The sequence below is a fragment of the Argiope bruennichi genome, chromosome 7, assembly GCF_947563725.1.
Source record: "Argiope bruennichi chromosome 7, qqArgBrue1.1, whole genome shotgun sequence".
Taxonomy (NCBI): domain Eukaryota; kingdom Metazoa; phylum Arthropoda; class Arachnida; order Araneae; family Araneidae; genus Argiope; species Argiope bruennichi.
The window spans coordinates 91,635,880-91,659,208 of NC_079157.1; the positions used below are offsets into that span (position 1 = coordinate 91,635,880).

Sequence of the window (23,329 nt, forward strand, 5' to 3'; positions counted from 1 at the left end):
TGGCGGGAAAATTCCCTCCATTACTAATTGATCACTTATAACTGCCTCAATCTCAACGGGTTTACATTCCTCATTAAAAGCAAATGAAAAGGTTGCAGTTTGAGCAGAAACTTCATTTCCAAAACAAGTTTTAATTTGTATATTTCCCGTTGTTTTTTTGATAGGAAAAAATGATTTGTTCACAATTATAAGTTCACTTCCTGAATCTTTTAGAAATTTTATTTTTTTCCCATCCACAAAAATATCAATATATTCTAGCATATTTTTTGACTTAGTTCCAATTCTCGATATAACCAATTTATTTCCTGTTTCACTTTCATTTGTAGATTTGTCTAATCGTTTTGGACAATTACGAGCGAAATGAAAGCTTTCTCCCTTTCCCCCGCATACATAACAAACCCTTTCCACTTTAACATTTTGATTTTTGTTTCGACGGAATGATTCACTTTTCATTGCCTGTTTTTGAAACCTTGATGCTTTCGTTTCACTACTATGTACATTAGAATTACTGACTTCAGATAACGATTTACCCCGAGATGAAAAAAATAAATCACATTCGCGACCTAACTGAGTTGGCGGAAACCATGTTTTTCCTTCGCGAATACCTATGTATTCTTTAGTTCGGAAATCCAAAGTTTCGTACAACTTATCTGCAACAATTAAATCACATAATTTTTTAAAATCTCTTTTTACTTCTCTTACCTGACAATAGTAATCAAATGTTGCAGTTAATCGCGATGCGAATTGTACGTGCGATTCGCTTGGTAAACGTTGAGCATTTTTAAAATTACTAAGACATTCTCGTGGTGTCGGCTGAAATTCAGCTAAAAATAACTCTTTTAATTTTTCATAATCCGACAAATCCTGCTGAGTTGCATACGTTAAAACATTATTAGCTTTAACCCCTAGCAAATTAATTAATATCTCAGCTTGTAAGTCTTTAGGAACTTCTTTAGTAATAAATGCCTTTTCTAAGGAAGTAAAAAACAAATGCATTGCCCCGGGTTTATCAGGAACAGAAATTGTTAGTGTTTTAATACTTCTTATTAAATTTTCAACACTAAAAGGCACGTTTGATCGCTCACTAGGCAATGATCGTTTTTTCAATTTTTCTAGCTCAATCTCCTTCTCGAGTCGGGCCAATTTCATTCTTTCAATCTCTAACTTGGATTGTTCAGTAACTGCCTTAGCCGTACGATCCTCAACGATCGATTTGATGACGCCACGGACAAATTCTTGATCCGTTTTAAAAACGTCAGAATTCTCAATTAATTTCTTAAGTTCCAAAATTTTAGCATTTTCTGACACAGTTTCACAGAGTTCTTCGGCAAGTATTTTTAAATCACACTTCTTTAAATTATTCAAGATACTCATTTTGAAGAAATATGAAAGACTAAATATAAAACAGAAGTAGCACAGTACCTTTTAAAATTTGCTGTTCACCGGCTTCGAGCCCCCATGGTTGTGGGTGTGATGGGTTTTAATGCATCAGTCCACTTGAATTAGCTTAATCTTTTTATTCTTGATTAACAAATGATGATTCTGATGAATTTTACAAATGAGAATTCAACGATGAAGGAATTTATATTACATGAAGATGGATAGTTGATGTTTGAAAAGGATCTTTCCCACCTACGCGTGGTACACTGGCATCTGCAGAGGAATTCTTCAACGTAAGAATTCCAGTTTCGGCCCTTTCTCAGAGTATCACGGCTTCTCGGTTTCCGGTCGCACCCTTCTCGGCGGACGTCCGTTCTCTCCCCTCGTCTAGTGAACTCTGAACTCTGCCCTCCGACTGCTGGCTATCACCGGAAGAACGCAGAGCGCCCTCTCGTGAAGTTAATTTACCACATTTATTTAATTAAATTGCTTGCTGTCCATCAATGAATTAGGTCTACTAAAATAAAACCGATTTGTTTCTTGTAGGAGATCATATAATTTCTTTTACTGCTGAAATAGGGTTACATATCGAAATTATCTGAAGTATTCTTCTCTCGCCTTTTTTGTAAAAAAATATAATATGTCACTTTTTGTTCATTCCTCCTTATAACAGACTGTATTTCCGCAATAGAACCCTCAAGTCCTCTGGTAATTTACTTGTCCGGATGCTTCTAGTGTAATGTTTCGAGATCCCGCAGATGATGTCGTCATCGTCATCTCACCGCGGTTCAAAATGACGATGCCCATCTCTAAATAGCCCTAGTATTGCTTTAAAACCGGACGTTAATATAAATAAACTGACTTTTTCGGACGATTTAACTCCTCAAAAGGGTGATGCGCACGTTTCGGAATAGTTTAAAGACCGCGTTGGCGCCTGGTATTAAGGTCTCATCTTCTGGATCCGAGGGTTCCATGTTCGAGACCCTGCTGCACTAAAGAACCGTCTTGTAAGCGAGTCTAATGCATGTTTAATCCGTCGGGACCAAATGTCAACCCGTTGGTGCGAAAGTTTGGAGCGAAGGGGGATGCCAGCTCAGGTGTCGTCATCGTCTTCTGACCGTAGTTCAAAATGACGATGCCCATCTCTAAATAGCCCTAGTATTGCTTTAAAACCAGACGTTAATATAAATAAACTGATTTTTTCGGACGATTTAACTCCGCAAAAGCGTGATGCGCACGTTTCGGAATAGTATAAAGACCGCGTTGGCGCCTGGTATTAAGGTCTCATCTTCTGGATCCGAGGGTTCCATGTTCGAGACCCTGCTGCACTGAAGAACCATCTTGTAAGCGAGTCTAATGCATGTTTAATCCATCGGGACCAAATGTCAACCCGTTGGTGCGAAAGTTTGGAGCGAAGGGGGATGCCAGCTCAGGTGTCGTCATCGTCTTCTGACCGTGGTTCAAAAAGACGATGCCCATCTGTAAATAGCCCTAGTGTTGCTTTAAAACTTTACGTTAATATAAATAAACTGAACTGGAATTTTTTTATTATGTCTTGGCCTTTAAATTTTCCGTTCGATGCATTTTCTTTGATATCACTCTTTTTTTTTGGCGAAGTTATGCCCCCTGCAGCATGCGCAAGCTCTGAGATTTTCCGATATTGCATTTTTTTGTGTGTGCTTTGTTTATGGTAAAAAACCGGAATATTCATTTTAGAGGCGTTCTTTCTGACCGTGTGAGTCTACATCTAATATATTTGACTCTTTTGGTCACAAAATCAATTACCATCTAATATATGACTACGTCATTGCGCTTTTGAATTATGTACGGAACGATAAACTATCGATTCCGTATAGGATTTGATTCAAAACTTAATGTGAATTTACTTTCTAGATACTAAATCATTGCACTACTTTGCATTCATTTAACTCGTCATATTTTGTCGATATCGTGTATACTTATAATTGGACAGTCGTACAGATAGACATAATTCCAAATATAATTTCGAACTCCGGAAGGTCTGAAACGTGGAGATATATCAAAATCTCGAGGTCGAATTTTCTGACGATTATAATACTTTCTCTGTGTTATACTTTGCAAACAGAAAAGTAAAAAAAAAAAAAAAAAAAATAATAATAAAAAAAAAAAAATACAAGAATCTTCTTTCGTTTGAAATGAAACATAACAACGTTTTAAGACAGTTGCCATCTATCATTCTCGTCAATTTTTTTGTCGCGTGCAACGTTAAACGCTGCATTTTTTTTTTTTTTTATTTCTTTAATGAAAGCAGCATTGATAAATGTTAAGTATGATTATATTCATTCACGTGCTCCTATTAGTGCAAACATTTCAGTTTACAAACTAGATATGTGCGTGACACAGTTACTCTAGCGTATCCAATTTTGTCAGCCATTTTTCTTTTCGAGATACTTAAGATTTAAATTGTCAAAACCTTTAAAACAATATTGCGAGTTCATATGATGATATATATCTTGTGATATATTCTGGACTTAAAAAAATAATATTTTAAATTGAATATTTTGCTGAAGTTTATTATGTCGTTTGGTTTATTATGTTGCGCTTTTTGAAATGAAATGAAGTAATTTAAAAAAATAATAAAGATATGTCAGCGATAGAATAAGATTTTATGTAAATTAAGTATTGAACAAAAGTTTTCTAAATACTGTATCGTGGTAGGTAGAAAAAAAAAAAAAAGGAATATCTACTGGTGTTTACTTAAAGTTGATTGAATTAAAAATAATTATTAGAAAATTTGAATTTTTTTTTTTAATATTTTCCTTTAACACTTATTTACGGTCGTTTCTTATATATATTATGTGTGGAGATCCAATATATTAATGGATAAAGAAAAGTATTGGTTTATTTTTAATAAGATTTAATTTATATACAAGAAAGCAATTAGATTTTATTTAAAACAAAAGACAAATATAATTAACTTATACAAACTTTTAATATATATGCATTTATTCATATTGTATGTATGCATTTTCCGTATTCATACCATCTGTTTATTTATTTTGATACTAGAACCGCAGTCTGTTGATATTTTGTTCAATTTCACCAATAAGGTCACGTTCTTTACGTAACAAAGATACGTAGCGCTTGGGGCATAGTGTTCTTTTTACTCTCCCCCTTTATATTTTGAATGCCATAATAATCGTTGTTATTGTGTGAAATAATTGTATTACTCTTTTGTCTTCTTAATATTTCTTAAAATTGCACATTGGGATATTTACATAAACTTTTCATTCTATAATAAGGCACTTTAACGTATTTTTAAAACGTGTCCTAGTTCACATAAATTATTGTAATTTGTTTCGTAACAGGTGGTTTTAAAAGTATAATAGCATGCATATCCAGATAAAATTGTTCTGTAAATGGCGTATTTCTTTGCTCTCATAGGTTTAGTGTAGAAAGTAGCAATACCAACGGGTGTGGTCTCTTGAAACAGTCTCGCATACTATCTAACATTTTTTGTCGTGTGACTATTTTAAGCCAAATTTTTGCGCAGTATCTTCTGAAGGTAAAGACCCCTGAGCACTCGAGGCCAGAAGTCTGCCTTCTAGCTCAAATGAAGATAGCACACACACACTCGCTTGCACGACCCCTTTTTACAGGGGGAAGGCTCATTCACGCACCTCACGGAGAGAACACAAGGAAGAGAACAACCATGCCCGAACCAGAACCAGAACTCGAACCCGGAACGCCTAGATAAGGGAGAGACGCGCTACCCCTAGGCCAGACGCCGGCTATCTAATATATTATTAACCATATATAATCGGCAAACAATAATTATGAAAGAGTCTAAAAACGTGCGTACTTTGCTTCTAAATCCCTTGTATCAATTTATAAACAGTATCAGAAATTCGAATCTATATTTTGACACCTTCCCCATCCCTATCGGATTAAAAACAAAATTTGACGTATGATTATCATTGTAGTTATAAACTACATACCAAATTTCATACATTACGCCATTGCGTTTATATGTTTCTGAAAGTACAGACTGACAGGCGGCTCAACCTTTTGGTAGAGGTGATTCAAAACTTGATTAAAATCCTAATTTTCGATGCTAAAATTGCGAACAAAATTTCATTTAGTTACGTTTTTGAATAATTGTGTTTTTTATAAATTCTAAAGGATAGATTGACCGACTGTTAATCTCTTGACGGATTTGATTCCAAATCTGATAAATATCTATAAAACGCGATATGCGTATTGAATTTGAGCTATCGCGATAACTTATATTCAAGTTGAAGGATTTCCTTTGAATTCCAAAATTTGATTCAAATTTCAAATTTGATAGAAATCAACAGATTTGGTGTAATTGCATTGGCTATTTACACTTTCAATACCGATTGTATGATAATTTATGCATACTTAAGCAATCCATTGGAGTCTCCAGAATTAATTCTTGAGCTATCGATAACACTTTCCTCGTCAGTGCCCATAGCAAGGGAGCAAAGAAAGCGTCGATAACCTGGAAGCCTGTGTTATGGCTGTTATACCATGATGATTAAATATTGGAATTTTTCTTAAATATTTTAAAAATCAAATATGAACGGAAAGCTAAAATAATATATTCCGTGCGTCATTTTTCTGCTATCTTCTCGAATCCTCAAATTAAAAAAGTTAGGAAAGATCATAACACAGGCAGAGATGAGTTTAGGAATGCAATGGCTGTTGAGACAAGCGATGTTTAAACTCTCCAGGTACCAGTCATGGGATAGAAAATGGTGGAGGGACGCAGCGAAAACAGAATGTGTGTCTTTTAGGTTTTTTTTTTTTTTTTTTTTTAAAGCTAAACGTGATCAGGAACGCAAAAAATAATTATATGCTTTTAATGCTATTTATCTTCAAATAATGCTCACTTAAAAGCATTGGTGCAATAAGACATATAACAAGAGAAAATAGATGTCACGATACGAGTTTTGTAAAGCGTGGTCTGATTTTTGAATTCGTTTTATAGTAACTAAAATCAGAAGGTGATAAATAAGACCAAAGTAAGCTGAAAAATAATTTTGCCTCGCTATTGTGTAGGAGAAATATAATTAATAATTTTGGGAACATAATGTTGAACAGTGGCGGATTTTCGACTAAGCGGCTGGCTACCCTATTTGCACAAAATGCCTAACCATAATGTGATGATATCCTGACGCTATTGTAAAGGCATTCAGAATATCGACAAATATCTTGTAAAGAAAAATATCTCGTATAGAGAATATGACCTCTAGGATAAGAGGCAAGGGCTGGCTGGTTGATTAAAAAATGTTATTAGCCTAATTGATAAATAAATAAATTTTGAAAAAAAAATACATATGTTATGAATTGTAAACTATAAGAAATTACAATGCGTACAATACAAACGAATGTGTATGTACAGTGTCAACATTTACTTATTAAAATTATGAAATAAATTATAACTATCGCTTATTTATAATGTATTAAAATATTAACTATTCTTTTAACTGTTTGTTATATTCCTCTTGAGAGATTGTAGAAAATGATAATTTTTAACATCTTATTTGTTTCAAGTTTATTATTTCCCAAATATTTAATATAATTATTAAATACTTATATTGTAATTACAAATAACTTAGTTAAATAATGCGATCGTTTTAGCAAATAATTATGATTAATTTTTAAGAAACATATATATTAAAAATAAAAACACACATACTTTTTCTCAAAATAATTAAAAATTTAACCAAATAGTTAATTATTAACATATTGATTAAATTAAAAATATGTTGAAATGTGAAACTAAATTGGCTATTTATTAAGAAAGTGTTCTCATAATATCATGTACACTGCTTAGGGCCGAAAAATGTCATGTTTCATCCACTGACAAGTAACCTATAAATCAATCATTTAGTGCTTAGCTCCCTAAATCTTAAATCAGTCGTGAGTCGGTTCATCAAAGCCTGTTGAGGAAGATAGGTTTAGGATTACTCCATTTGCTCATCAACACTTGTTCACGTGTGTCTTGATCTTTAACCCCGCTGAAGTTGATGCCTCGCGAATTGCGCAAGGCTCTTAGATAGATATCCTTTTCAGTCAGCAATCAGAGCAAAAAGATGGAAAAGAATCAAATGAACTGCTATTGATTGAAATGTTTTTCAACTTGTTATTTTTCGATTTCGTTTGTCTTATTAACCTCCCAAAGTAGTTGAAAAATCTGGTGGATGAATTATTATCTGTTTATTAGATTGCGAATTTTTCCTTTGCTGTGGATATTTTTGTAACAGCAAAAAGATTCGAAATTGCAGTTATCAAAATATGCATTTAGATAATATACCTTAATTCAAGGAGAAAAATGTGTTTAAGAAAAGATGCTTTAAGGCTTATTTTTCAAAAACTATATATTAAACTATTTTAGAAACATGTTATAGAAATTATAAATAACAATTTTATTATTTGTTATTTCCATATTAAATTTGCTTCGCCATGATTTTAGATGAACACTTGGAAAAGATGAGGTTAATTTTGGGCTTATTTATTTAATTTTAAGGATGAGATTACAGTTAATTAAATATGAAAAATATGACAAATATTAAATAAAGCAAAACTATGAATTAAAAAAATAAAAAATAAAACGATAAAAATAGCGAAGTTTACATAAGCCTAAAAAGCTGTAATTCATTGTTTACAGAACCTTGATTGAAGTTGCAAAAACATATTTAATTTATCATATTATTTTATGTTTGCTTCAGACACCTGATCCAGGTTTTATTTTATTATTTTTTTAAATAAAGTCTTTAGATGAACTTTGATATACTACGTTTTTAGTAATCTGAATTTTTTATTTTTAGATTTAAGGACTGGAATCGATGTTTTTACACAAAGTAATGTAAAATCTTTTGGACAATTGCTCTTTGATATTCAAAGATACCAATTAATTGTTGGCTCTAGGTAAATTATTCTATATGGAATTTTTAAATTTTTTATTTTCTTTTTAACTGTGATGTTATTACTTCATTTTTATTTTTTATTATAGTAATAATATTTCTGCTTTATTATAGGAATTATTTATTTCGATTAAGTTTGGAAGGATTAAAAAAACTTGAAGAGTCATATTGGCCTGCTAATGCTGACAACATACATGTGTGTCTTCTGAAAGGGAAGAGTGAAGTAAGTCAATTTTAACATACACACACACACATTTATAAATACAATTATAATTTTTGACAAATAATATAAATTGAATGTTTATTTATAACTAACCCATTCTAGGGCCATGGGAAGTATCAGTATTACTTTGCTTATCACCAAATTCATCAATCTTTGTATGAAGTTATGTAGGTTGGTTTAAGCTGTGATAAATTCTTCAATAAGACAGAAATTTTGAGGCTTCAGTTTCTTATCCTGCACAAAATGATGTGCTTTAATTTGTCTTAGTTATTAATTAACCAAATTAATTAATAAATCAAATTAAATTCATCTAATAGGCTAAATGAATTACTTCTCTCAAATCAGTCTCAATCCTAAAAATATTTAAAAATACAATTAGAACTAGATGGTCTTTAAAAGGGCTAAGCATATTTTTTTTTGTCTTAAATTTTAATTATTTGTAATATATTTATATTGATTTGTTTTTATATTTTTAGGAGGATTGTATGAATTATATTAAAGTTTTGGTCAGCCATGGGAATAAATTATTTGCATGTGGTACAAATGCTTTCATGCCAGAATGTTCCTGGAGACTTGTAAGCTATTTTATATGTTTTAAATAAAATACATTTACATTTTTATATTTTTTAATAATATATATAATAATTAATACTTTTATATATTTTAAATTGTACTTCTAAATTTTTTCATGTCTTGCTCTTTATGTAAAAATTTATAAATCTGGCTTCTATTAATATTTTGTTTGATAAAAACAAAGTGAAGTTAAAAATTGCCTCTAATAATTAAGTGGTTTGCTAAAATATTGGTAATTTGTGAAACTGGACTAAAAACTTTTCTAATCAATATTTTGAGTCTTGTTTCTTCCGTTATATCAATTCAAAATGCAAGAAAATTATCTTGTGGTTTTTCACAATTGAAAGATATTTATTTTAAAATTGCCATTCAAGCAAATGTTTAAATTCAGCCAAAACTGAGTATAAATTATTTTTAATGTGCTGTACATTTGTTAAATTGGGATGGATAAATATTTGCATGTACATTAAATTAAGAAACTTTTGTTTTTCATTATTTGGTTTGTTTCTACTGTGTATATCTTCTTATATTGGATTCCATTAAAGGAGCTTTATCAGGACATCAGTCTATTGGAAAGATTATATATTAGGAAAAAATTATTTTTTTAAAAGTTGTACAAAGGTAATAAAAGATCTAACCAGCTTATCTTATCCATATTCTTTCATATCTCACTTTTTTTTGATAAAAGGAAAAATGTTTTCATTTTAAACAAAATGAAACAATCATAAAAGAAAAAAAAAGCTAAAGGCTGACTAATATCATATTCCAAAAAAAAAAAAAAAAAAAAAAAAACATTTTAAAGACAAAAAAAAAAAAAAAAAAAAATGGGAAAGATATGAGAATATTTAGAACTTGAAAGAAATTTTAAATGCAAAGTTATCTGGATTTTTTAAACCGGAAAGTACCAGAAAGTAGTATATTAGATTTGCCAATACAAAGTTAACGAGCACAATTCGTTCCGAAATTTTATTTGTCGTGAGAAACAATTTTATTTTCTATGGAAAGCTATGTAAAATAGAAAAATACGCACTTAAAAAAATTATATGTAGCTTTTTATTTATAGTGTATTTTTTATTTATTTATTTTACAAGAAAGTTTTCTAAAATCATTTGCCTTCAATTACGCCTCAAAATGTGGCAAAAATGAAATTTAGCATTATTTCTAAATAAATTTTTAGGATGACGCTTCGCAATGTATGATGCAATAATATCTAAAACTTTCAGCGTTTTCCTTATTTTACTGAAAAGTTGTTGCTTTACTGCCATTTTTTTTTCTCCTTCCATCACGATCATCTGCAACTTTTTACTGTGACACAGAATGAAGCTCCATAAGCTCTTCAGTAGTTCTAACTTCATTCCACCAGCTCGTCAATGTCGTTTTTATCCACCTCTAACCCCATAATCTCAGCCAAAGACTCAGTTTCATTTATTAGGCACTGCTCAAACCTGTTGGAGTCATTTCGACATGGCTATTCGGCTAGTATTTCTCCTATGTGGATAAAAAGGTTATCTTCAAATAATCATTCAACTTTGACTGAACTCTAGATACAGATTGATTCTGCATGTGATATTACGATATCTCTTTGTTGCTTATTTTGTGAAACAACACTCGATAAGAGTCATTTATTTAAATATTTTCCTCGTTATGTGGATTATTCATTATGGGAGCTGCAAGGGTGACTGTATATTGAAAAAAAAATATTATAAACACAAAATTGTTTTATTTGATAATTTTAATGGAGATATACAATAGTTGAATTAAATATTTTCTAAATATGCTTATAATGTTAATACAAGATGTGAATCAAGATAACTGTTAAATGAAAATAAATGTACAACAAACTATGCTCTTCTTAGTGAATTATTTGAAAAATTGTTATAAAAAATCATTATTTGGAATAATTGATCAAATATTAAAATAAATTCATAAATTCTTTTTCATCTAATATTTCTGTATTCTTTCCTTTTATCTTTAACGATTAAATATTTTCATTCAAGCACTAATCAATTTCCAATTTCATATTTTCCTTCAATAGATTTTTCTCAATTTTTAATGTATCCCTAAATACAGATAAAGATATAATTTGGAAGAAAAGTTTTTTTTTTTTTTTTTTTTTTTTTCAAAAAATAAAATTCTATAATACTTTTTTTTTTTTTTATTTAGCAATTGCTGGAAATTTTGATTCAAAACTATTAATAATAAATTATATAATCATACTTTTTTACTCATTTATATTAAAAGTAATTTTCTTTTCTTCAGATTGATGCTCTAAATAATATTGAATGGGTACCTGGAGAAGCTAAGTGTCCTTATAATCCTTATGCAAACAGTACTGCTTTGATAACATCCAAAGGAGATTATTATATAGCATCCACAATTGACTTTTCTGGACGAGATCCTGTGATATTTAAAGTTATGGGAAAACAACCTTTACTGAGGACAGTTCAGTTTGACCCTAAATGGTTAAGTGGTGAGTAATTACATTTTCATGTTTAAGATTTGTGCTTATGAAAGTTTGCATAATTTATGACACTACTGGAACTTTCTTATTATGCAATTTGTATGAAATTTCAGAATATCTCATTTTAAATAACTTATATTGTAACATGCTGCACGGTGATATCAGATGCTTCTACTGTTTAGTGAGACAATGAAAGTAATTGGGGCTGAAATTCAGAGACCTAGTGGCTGGGAGCCAAGGCACATATTGAAGCCCTGGTCACTACCATCAGAATAATAATTTCTGTCATTTTTTTAAAAGTAAAATAAAATAAAGGAATAAAATAAATAAGGAATACAAAGAATAATTTCTCCAGGTGCCATCTATATTTATTACATCACCAATAACAACTGGGAACAAAAAAATATACTCTGGCATTTGTTATTCTGGTTATACCACTGCCCAAATTATAATATGGATATTTTTTTTATCCTTATTGTCTCTATTGGCTTAGCAAGTCTAAATGGTGTCTTTGTCATGGTATCATTTTTTCATCTTTTCATTATAGATAAATTAAAAAAGTGTTATAAATGCCGAAATATTATGTCTTTATAGCATTCCTTTAAAATGAAACCCAATTGTTTTGTGTTTTTTTTTCTCTTCAAAATTCCTCTGGTAACTCTTGTTGCAAGGTTAGATACAGGTTTAACAAATCTAGAAAGGAATTCTTCACACTTCTTCCTTTATGCCTCAAATAAATCGCTCACTATTATTACAATTGCCTTTATTGAAAAATTATTATACAATATCCTGACTGTGTTTTTCATTTTCCTGAATTCATTACAATAACATGAAGATATAGTAACAGTAGGGAAGTGCTAATAAGATAATGACATTATGATTTAAGTTGATTCTTATGGGATTGAAACATCCTGATTATTTGATAAGTAATGTGATGATAAGTCACAATTTAATAAATGATGTAATGATTTCTGGAGTGTGCCCCGAAGGCTAGAACATTCTTTAATTTAAATCTATAAATATGATTTAAAAGATGAAGTGTTGGAACATATATAATATCGTAGATACCATTTACTGTAGTTCTGTGTAGTGTGTGATTATATATTCTGTCAAAATGAAATTTTATTTCTATATTTACTATAATTTGACTAAATACTTATAAAATTCCTCAATCAATATTCTTGAATTATCCTTTAACATTTATTAAATCTGCTGCTAGCTTAGCTCACCACTAAAATGATTCCTTTTTAAAAATGAGCTGGAAAGAATCCTGAAAGAAAGACTAAAATTAGATGACTATTTTAATATTATTAGGTCTATTAATTGGAGAAAAAGCTATCTTAACCATAAGAATTGTAATAAATATTTTATTCATTATTTGTATTTTTGTTTTTTAGATGCAAATTTTGTTGCTTCATACGAAATTGATAACTTTACATATTACTTCTTCAGAGAAGCTGCAGTGGAATACATAAATTGTGGAAAGGTATACATCATTTGAATTAGCTGATTTTTTTTTTAAATTCACATACCAGTAAAATATTATCGATAGAGATTTGAGAGCACTTTGCAAGTATTTGTTAAAAAATATTTGATTATTTTTCAGGTAATTTATTCTAGAGTTGCCAGGATATGTAAAAACGACCAAGGTGGTCAGTTTTTGTTGAAGGACAAATTTACCACTTTCCTTAAAGCTCGCCTCAATTGCTCAATTCCTGGGAATTATCCATTTTACTACAATGAAATTCAGAGTGTACATTATATAGAAAGAGAAGAAATATTTTATGCTACTTTTACCACTCCTGTGTAAGTTCTAATTGTAAAAAAAACATCTTCTGCATTTTTTGAATTAGATTCTTTTTTATTTATGAATTTATTAAATTATTTTATTTGTGAATAGAAATAACAATAATTATTATTTGCAAAATTTCTATGATATTGTGTGTATGTATGTTTTCATTAGAGAAAAATTAATTCATTAAAGAAATAATTATATATTAGGATAAAATTCTTTATGTATTAATTTCAAAATGTTTAATGTTAATGTTGTTTACTTAACTATGAAAACTGATCGAAGCATGCTGTTTAGCAGCTTCTGTAATTTAATACAGTGAGTGCCATGTTTCAATATTGAACTCTCGACTTAGTAGTTGAACTACAGAAGAAAATTAATATGCAAGCTGATTACAAAATATCATTAACTTAGTTGCCTGATAAATAAATTTTTCTGAAATATAAATTAAGGATTTAAAAAAATTAGGAAATTATTAATAATTTGTCAAGTATTATTGGTCAGCTTTCCTTTTTATTACATAATATACACTTTATTATATTATTTATAAACAACAATCTTCTACTTAAATAGTGTTTGTACTGATATCAGTGCTGAATTATCATAAATCATAACAAATAAATGAATAAATTATAATATTAATATTATTCTAACGTTTTTAAAATATCAGTTAAAAATAAATTACTACCATGTTGATTCATTTTAAAATATGTTGAAATGTGGAATTAAATTACCAATTTAGTACAAAAAGGGATTTCATCATGCAAACTGCCTAGGGTTGCAAAATGTCAAAATCCATCACTATGAAACCTATGTTGAAATATAAATATATATATATATATATATATATATATATGATCATCACTCATTTAAATCAGTTTAGTCAATGTACTTCTTTTTTTTTACTTGTAACAATTTGCATCTGCAGTTACTTATGCATACAATATGCAACACTAAAGATTTTTATAACATTTTCTGTGATTTATTACAAAATTCAGATTAGATTTTTGTAATATATATTAGGTTTATATTCATATCTCTTTAATTAATTTCACAATGAAGACAGTTCTTGTAGGCTAGTTACTTAGTGCTTTCATTTTCTTCATTACAGAAATAGTATTTATGGTACAGCAATATGTGCCTATAATATGACAGCAATAAAAAATTCATTTAATGGAGCCTTCAAATATCAAGAAAAACCTAACTATGCATGGGAAAGGCAGACATCACCGCACAGGCATTTTCAGGTAAACTTTTCAACATATAATAATTTTATTTATCATAAATATGTTAGATCTATTGAAATAATATGTAAAATTGTATTATTTCTACATGTCTGCGTTTTTATAATAAAGTTTCACCTCTTTTTTTTTTTTTTTAAAAAGCATTAAATTTGAACTATGTTATGTATTAAATTATATTAAAGATTGTATTAAGTGTTTTCATATCAATGTAGTGTGAAGTTCCTAAAAAGACAGCAGAACATGTATTGGATTCTGAGAAGTATCAGTTGATGAATGAAGCTGTCCAGCCTATGACTTCTCATCCAATTTTAAGGCTAGAACTTGAAAGGTAAAATGTTTTTTTACATTTTTTCTGCATGTAATTACATGTTATACTCGTCATAACTTGAACTTGATTCAAAATTGCATGGTCTTTCCTGAAACCGTGGTTATTAATTTGTCATAAAATATTTTGTCGTCTTCCATCATTTTAATAAATTTATAGAAAATGTTATATATTATTTGATCTTTTATAAAAATTGAATATACATAATAGTAATGATAATGATGATAATACATAACAATGAATAAATTACAGGGAAATTATAAGTACATAGAATGGAGTAATGTTTGAAAGTAATTATAAAATAAAAGCTTAATTTGCTTTGTCCTTGATCAGGTTTAAGATGCTGCTAAATAATATGGACAGATAACTTTATAAAATCCATTTGCTATAGTTACAAACGTTTTTTCCCAACCTTCTTGTGATACCTATTTTATTAGTAAAAATATTTGATGAATATTAAATATTGAATTTAATTGATTGCTTATTCTGGAATCAAATTTATTATTATGATTGGCAAAAAAATTTTATAATTCAAATTTTCCAAATTATAAGTGTTTATTTAAATTTTGTTCCTTTTATTTTTATTTTAGTGTGTGCAATAGTTACATTATGTTATGTTTTCTTGATATATTTGAACTTTTCAGAATTTATTATTTAAATTTTAAACTGAATTTCATTTATTAACATTATTAAAAATAAACTGCTTATTTCCTAATATTATGTTATTCATTTAATAATCAAATTATACTATTATCAAATTATATTTTTGTCGATTTTTTTTTTGTTTTAAATACATTTTTCTCATTATTCTACTTTTGATTGAAATCAATTCTTTGTTATTGATATGTTTATATATATATCTTTATGTTATTATATTATTTTTCTTATATATTTCAAGTAGCAAGTTGATATTTTATTTCAAAAATTTATTGTTTTTTATGTCTTAGGTATTTTTGTTCCATCATAACAAATTGAAACAAAAATTTTAAGCTTTGAAAATATTAAATTTATAAAAAAAAGTTTAAATACTTATATATTTATTATTTTTAATTTTAGATTCAGCCATATTGTTGTGGATACCGTGCAGACCAAGGAGCACGACAGTGTGCATGTTATGTTTGTGGCGTCAGTAGAAGGCATCATTAGGAAACTTGTAATACTTCCTGATACAAAAGAAACCTGTTTGATTGAAAAAATTCAAGTATTTCCTGAAGGAAGTACAGATACAATTAAAGTCATGAAACTCCTGAAAGATACAGTAAGATTTTTAATTCAAATTACTGCTTAATTTTTCAGTCTTAACTGTTTCTTTCATCAGTTTTACTTATTATTTAATTATTGCAGAATTCATTGTACATTGGAACAGAAGAATCTGTCTTACGAATTCCTGTACAGAGATGTGAAAAAAAACTTTCCAGGAGGTTGGTTTTCCTTCATTTTAATGCATGTATCAAAGCTATGACAAAAAAAAAAAAACATTTTGTTCTAGTCTGAAATCTTCTTGAATTTTTTTTCTCTTTTGACATTTGACTTATTGAATTTTTAATTTAGGTTAAATAATATACAATTATATATTATTCCATAAATGGTATTTGTAGTTTTCAAATTTTACACATGCAGTTGTTATATTTTATTAATGACTAGTGTATATATATATATATATATATATATATATATATATATATATATATATATATATATATATATATATATATATAAAATCTATAGTATTGCCTATGTATTTTTGTATGTATATTTGTAAATGATTTTTATTTGTTACTTCCTTAAAACTGTTATCATAACATGTAATAATATAGAAGTAACTTTATTAATTATGGTGTTGTTAATTATGACAAAAGAATAATTATTATGGAACACGGAATGGTATATAAATTTATGCTTTATTACAAAAATTGCATAAATATATTTCCGAAAAAAATTCTTCATTTTAATCTTTTAGTGAATGTCTGTCATCGATGGATCCATACTGTGGATGGGATATTTACAAATTAGCTTGTATAGCTGCTCCCCACAGAAATCCTTTATCAGCATTTTGGCACCAAGAAAAAATAGCCTGTCCTAAAACTGACACTCCAGGTAAAATATGACATCTTTACACTCTTAACTCATTCTGTTTTAGATTAATTTCAATAAATTGCTGGTATATTTAATTTTTAAATAACACTTTTTAATTATTGTGTCCCAAAAGATATCTTTACATTGCCTCTGCCATTAAAAAAAAGTTTTTAAAATGAAACATTTAATTTAGAATGTCTTTAGTTTCAAAGAATTTCTCTATATGAAAAATTGATTCATAATCTTCATATTCATAATTAATTTATTATGTTATATAATGCTAAAACTATTCTTTTTTAAAATAATCTAGTTTAAAATGCATTACTTTAAGTTCTGAAAGTATTAACTGATAAAAATAATTGTATTTATTCAGAATGCACCAAGTGCATCTAGAATTTTGTTGATAATTATTGTTGTTAAATACATGTATTTACAAATGGCTTTTAAAAATTTTCTGTTACTGAGGGCAATGAGGATATTGGTTTTCCCATTCCTAAATGTTAAATCATTGTTTTTGATAGAATATAAATACTATCTAACTAATAGATCCATTTTATGCTTTTTCAATTAGTCATTTAATATTGATTATATAATTTCAGTCATTTAATATTGATTCATTTTTTTGGAAAATTTTCATTAGTTTGTATTTTTAATTCAAATTTTTATCGAAATAATAAAATTTTATTTTTGATTTTTAGTTATTTTCAGACATGCAAAGGATAAGCAATAATTGAAAATCAGTTATATATTATGAAACACATATTTATTTACATTTTAATTAATTATGAAGGAAACCAATGTAACCTAATGAATTTTATGATGTTGGAATCTCAAATTTTCATTGCATTTGAAATTAGAAATGTAGTGTATCATGGAAATAATGGTGGTTCATCATCTTAGAAATTATCAGTGCTACAGAAAATATCAATAATAAAGTGCAATTAAAAATAAAACCAAATAAAACTACTTCATCTATAAAAAAACATCCACCTAAGTGATTTAGGTACCTTCATGAGCTATTCGCAAGACAGTTTATATTCCTACTTTTTTTTTATTTCTCTTTTCCTCATTTCTATTGCTTATTGAATTATCCGAAGAAAAAAGTACAGAAAGAGAGTTGAAATATCATAGTGGAAAATTAAATAAATTTGTTAAACAAAAATGTAACTTCAAAAAAAATGCAGTGGTTACTACAGATCTGCAACTGTAATAGATGAACCCCATGACATGGAATTCATAGCCATTTCTATGTATTACATAATTAATTACTGCTGTGGAAGTCATGTTTTTTTTTTTAAATTTTTTTGACACTGTAATGAAATATTCAAATTATTGCACTTGTTTTGTGTGATATTTGTCCCTTCTTAGTTTATATTATTAATGTTGTTTCAATTAATATTTTGAATTAATTATTTAGTTGATGGTGGCTGGAGTGCTTGGACTAGTTGGCATGAATGTTCACAAATTGGTCATGGAGCTACAGGAGACAGATGCAAGTGTCAAAAACGTTTCTGTAACAATCCAACTCCTGCTAATGGTGGCAAAGAATGTGAAGGAACTTCAGTCCATGTCACTAATTGCACAAGTATGTATGAAATTTTTAGATATGCCATATGTAAAAGTATGCAAGTATGTAATTAATCTATTGATTATTGAACTAAACTGCAATTAAAACCATGTGTTAATCTAAATTTTATTTGTTTGAATTCTTTAGGAGATGGACACTGGACAGAATGGTCTGCATGGTCATCTTGCTCACAAACTTGCGGGTTATCAATTAAAACACGTCGGCGGATTTGTGGTAATCCAGCTCCAGCATTTGGTGGGAAAATTTGTATTGGCCCAGAGAAAGATGAAATATTTTGTACAGCAAATCCTCCTTGCCCAGGTAACACATTTATTTAAATTTTTTTGGGGGAAAAATTCTTGTTATGTATTTATATTTCATAAAGTATTAAAAAGGAATGGGGAAAAAAAAAAAAAAAAACCTAAAGATTCTGCAAAATATATTTTCATATCAAGTGGGTTTTTTTTTAAATTGTGCTAAAAATTTTCAGCCTTAAAAATAAAATACTATTTTAACTTCTCTTTCTTCCCAGCTTATTAGCAATTATATATAGATGAATTATTATTAGTATATGATATACACTAATATTTTAACTTCAATAAAAAACCTAGCTTGTAATTTGTCTCTAAAAATTTATGCTAGTGCTGTAGCAACTGACATAAGGGGGGAGGGGTCTATAGATATGGTTGACACATTTTTAAGCAATGATGTATGGAACAAAACATCCTAATTTTTATCCTATTTTCTGAAGAGAAATATCATAAGGGGCTCGAAAAAAAATGTGAAGCCTTGAGTATTTTACTCATGCTAAATAGCTGGTGACAAGTAATAATAATAATAATAAAATTGTATTGCACCCTAGGCATCATTTATCATCTCTATGCCACTGAGTTAAGTTCCAAATATTTCATAAAACTTTGTCCAGAAGCAAATGATTTACAGATAATACAGATTTTTATAATTAAATCGTTATTTCTTATTTGGCTTTAATCTAAAGCTAAATCAGTAAATTAATCTAATTTTCTTATAACATCATTTCACTTACTCTTATGTTTTTAATTCACATTTTCCATCTAATTAGAACACTCTTTCTTTAATAATAGTGTAGAGATTGTAAAGAGAAATATTATTAAGAAAGTGTGAATCACTAGCTTGAGTCATGGCAGCAAATATATCACTATTCAAAGAATTAATAATTATTAATTTTAATTTTGCCATTTGTAATCTCATTTGAATGCATGTAAATTATATTACAGAAAGAAATGCACATTGGCTTTATATTATAGAATAAACTGCAAAAGCATAGAACCACAAATTTAGTTGTATTTTTTTATTTGTTTTTAAGCTGTTTAGCATATTACTACCAGATTATTATTAGAATAAAAATTCAGTGAAACATGATATGAAATTTAATAATATGGTATATGTACTTTATAAAGATTTCTTTCATTTTTTTAAATGAATTAAAACCTTGTTAAATATAGATTTAGAATGTACTGATTTACTTTGTAAGATATTAATTATATTAGTGTATTTTTATTAGTAGTTTAATACTAACCTTTGGTAAATCAACCGTATCATACAAAAGAAAAAAAAACTGCAGTGTTATGAAATAAGTTAAAATTTATTATTTCTGTATTATATAGTTATTTAGTTGAGTAGTTTCTATAAACAGGAAAAATATCTGTATTATTAGACAAAGTTGCTTTATACTTTCTATACTTACAATTTTTAATTTCAAAATTGATTATACATTTTTATTATTATGGAATATGAAATTATCTAAAATTCCTCTTAATTTCTCCCAGCTGCAACTGTATCTCCTATTGATGGTCACTGGTCAGAATGGAGTACATGGGAAGAATGCAGTGCACCCTGCGGTGGTGGCATACAAGTCCGAAGACGTCGTTGTAATAGTCCGCCTCCCCAGCATGGTGGGAAGGAATGCATCGGCTGCAATCAAGATTACAAGTTCTGCAATTTGCAGTCTTGCCCAGAAGTGAAGAAGTCTACCCCTTGGACTCCCTATCTAAGAGTGAACCAGACCAAAGATGGATATTTTGAACAGCGTTTAAGGTTCACATGTCGTGCCAATGTACCAGATGAATCGATGTTAAAGATAGGGCACATGAAAAAAGAAGAGAGGTTCTGTCACGAAGGCAGTAGAAATTGCTTAGATTCTGGTTAGTTTATGATTTGAAAGCAATCATTTTAAAATTATCATTTTGAAGAATTGCAAGGTTGAATTAATAATGTGTTTCATAACTGGGAAATATTAATTATATATTTTACTAACTTGAATGAATTGATTCATTGTAAATTTAAGTGTGAAATAATAGTTTCAGTTTTAAAATGTTTTATTTCAATGGGGGCTGACTTATGGAGATCAGGCCAATTTGAAAACAATATTAATTATCCTGCCTGGTTTTGAATAAACTTGCATGGTGAAGATTTAGCCCAGTACCATCTTTCATATATTTTCACTTTTTGAATGAAATGGGGGAAAAACAAACCCCCATAGGGGACAGGTCTTGAAAAAAGAAGAAAGTGTTGCAGATTTAAAATTTTTATAACTTTTAAAAAGAAGGCTGGATTTTGTTTTATTTTTAATGCAATCTGTCTGTGCAAAATTTTTCTACTTTTACAATAAATGATATGAAAATAAAAATGATCTAAGTTAATCTAACCAGAATCCAATATTTGGCCATATAACCATTATCCACATTGTCCATTGATTTTCCCAGATTTGTTTTAAACCATCTTTTTTTTTCTTCAAGATTTTAAGAACATAAATCTAAGAAAAGAAAAACATAGTTATCTTAAATTCATAACATTTTTGAATCTCTTGTGGCCAATCCATCCTAGTTACTCTGCAGAATTAAGCCTAGAAAAAAAAACATTAACTTGACTGATATCTTTGTTCAAATTGAAGTTCTTAGTGTTTGTATATATATTAATGCAAAAAGCTTGTGATATGCTATTAAAAGAAATAAAAATTAACCTTGATCAAACTAAAACTATCTTCTAATCAGAGCAACTCCCTGGTTAACTAGACATTAACTAGCTAAGAGCTTTGGACATGTATACTTGTTAATCTAAATCTCTATTTTAATGTGGTTGATGTGCAATTTTTTATTTAATGAGTGATAATCTTATAAATGAAATCTCATTTGATTTGTTACGATTCTTGCAAACATTTGTATTGCATTCAATGTGCATATGCATCATTGTTTGATTAAAAAAAAAAGGGGAACTTAGTGGAATTAATTTTTTTTAAAATCCCATGAGAATTGGTTATTGATGTTTTGTATATAACGTGACTTTGTAATTCTTTTGATAACTGGATAATTTTTTAGTTAATTTATAGGTTTTGATAAGATTTTAAGGAGTAAAATATAATGCATTATACCAGTTAATATATTGATGTGTTATAACTTTATTCTAATTGCAAATTTATATTGTATTTTTCAATATTCAAGTTAGATATTACTTTTACACAGATCGGAAATGTATCCTTAATGAGTACAATCCATACTACAAATACTGATTTGAATTGATTGACATATAATCTTTGCTTGCAAAAAAATATTTTGTGTGTTATTGTTCATTGATTACTTAGCACCTAATATAATATTGATATATTTTTTGATTTCTAAATTTTATTTTACAGCCTTTTTAAGCATTGATGGTGGTTGGTCTGTCTGGTCTCCTTGGTCCTACTGCAGTGCATCATGTGGTGGAGGAGTTCAGTATCGGGAAAGATTCTGTGATTCTCCAAAACCAGCAGGCAGTGGTGCAGATTGTCATGGTCCTGCTCGAGTGGATCGTCCATGCAATATTGAATCCTGCAGTGGTATGCATGCCTCTTTGCTTGTTCAATCTCTTTTTAAAAAATGCCAGACTAAACTTTGTCTTTCAGCAGTGGTAATCTAGCAAATTTTTTTCACTCCAAACTTTGAAATTGATAAAATAATTGGTTTTGAAATTTAATTCAGATCAAATGTATTCTTTTAATGAAATTTAAAAAATTGTAGGCAAATTTATTAATTACAGATCATTTTCTGAAAAATTAGTTACAGTATGTCATCTATAAAAAAAAATTCATAATTGAAATGTAAAAGTATTTGTTATTGTTTTAAAGATAATAGCAAGAAGGTGAAAAAATGACAGATTTTCATGCACCATTATAAATAAATGTATTAAAACATTTATAAATTATAAAGTGCCACATTTTTTTAAAAACATTTATATTTTATTTTACTAAAAAAAACTTGCAAATGATATTTAGGAATTAAATAATAAATTTCGATTAATTTTTTTAATAGTTTTCATACTTAATATATTATATAATTGTTTATATACTTTACAACTCTTCAGTATGAAAAAGTAAAAGCTTTCCAGTTTCTTAATAATAAAATTGAACTGTTTTTTTCGATGGAATTAATTAAATGATTAATTTTTTTTTAATTTAAAAGTAGTGCTGTATGTTAGAGGAAAATATATAAGGTTTAGCTGCATTAACAATTTTGACCTTGCAAGCAAACTATTTTAATTGCAAATTTGCAAAATTTGGTATAAAATTCTTGTACTAAATTTTATCCAACTCAGAGTAGTTTTGTATATTTTGTTCACTGATAGACAAACATTGTTCCAAAGATTTATTTTTCAAATCTCAGTAAGTTCCAAAATTTGAAAAATTTTCAGATCAAATTTTGATTGACAAACTTTTTTCAAAACTGTATAATACTGAATTTTACCT

General features: G+C 28.3%; 1 protein-coding gene across 2 annotated transcripts in view; it reads left to right on the forward strand.

Moving 5' to 3' along the window:
* The window catches only part of LOC129975189 (semaphorin-5B-like), a 141,339-nt gene that overhangs the window by 112,122 nt on the left and 5,888 nt on the right, over positions 1-23,329 (forward strand). For both annotated transcript variants that reach the window (XM_056088163.1, XM_056088164.1), the window contains exons 4-18: positions 8,214-8,313; positions 8,424-8,532; positions 9,009-9,107; positions 11,365-11,575; positions 12,964-13,052; positions 13,173-13,372; positions 14,470-14,605; positions 14,815-14,930; positions 15,984-16,185; positions 16,272-16,348; positions 16,888-17,024; positions 18,421-18,588; positions 18,718-18,891; positions 20,379-20,753; positions 22,241-22,423. In XM_056088163.1, coding sequence (XP_055944138.1) covers positions 8,214-8,313; positions 8,424-8,532; positions 9,009-9,107; positions 11,365-11,575; positions 12,964-13,052; positions 13,173-13,372; positions 14,470-14,605; positions 14,815-14,930; positions 15,984-16,185; positions 16,272-16,348; positions 16,888-17,024; positions 18,421-18,588; positions 18,718-18,891; positions 20,379-20,753; positions 22,241-22,423 — 2,376 coding nt within the window. The remainder of the gene's footprint in view (positions 1-8,213; positions 8,314-8,423; positions 8,533-9,008; positions 9,108-11,364; positions 11,576-12,963; positions 13,053-13,172; positions 13,373-14,469; positions 14,606-14,814; positions 14,931-15,983; positions 16,186-16,271; positions 16,349-16,887; positions 17,025-18,420; positions 18,589-18,717; positions 18,892-20,378; positions 20,754-22,240; positions 22,424-23,329) is intronic.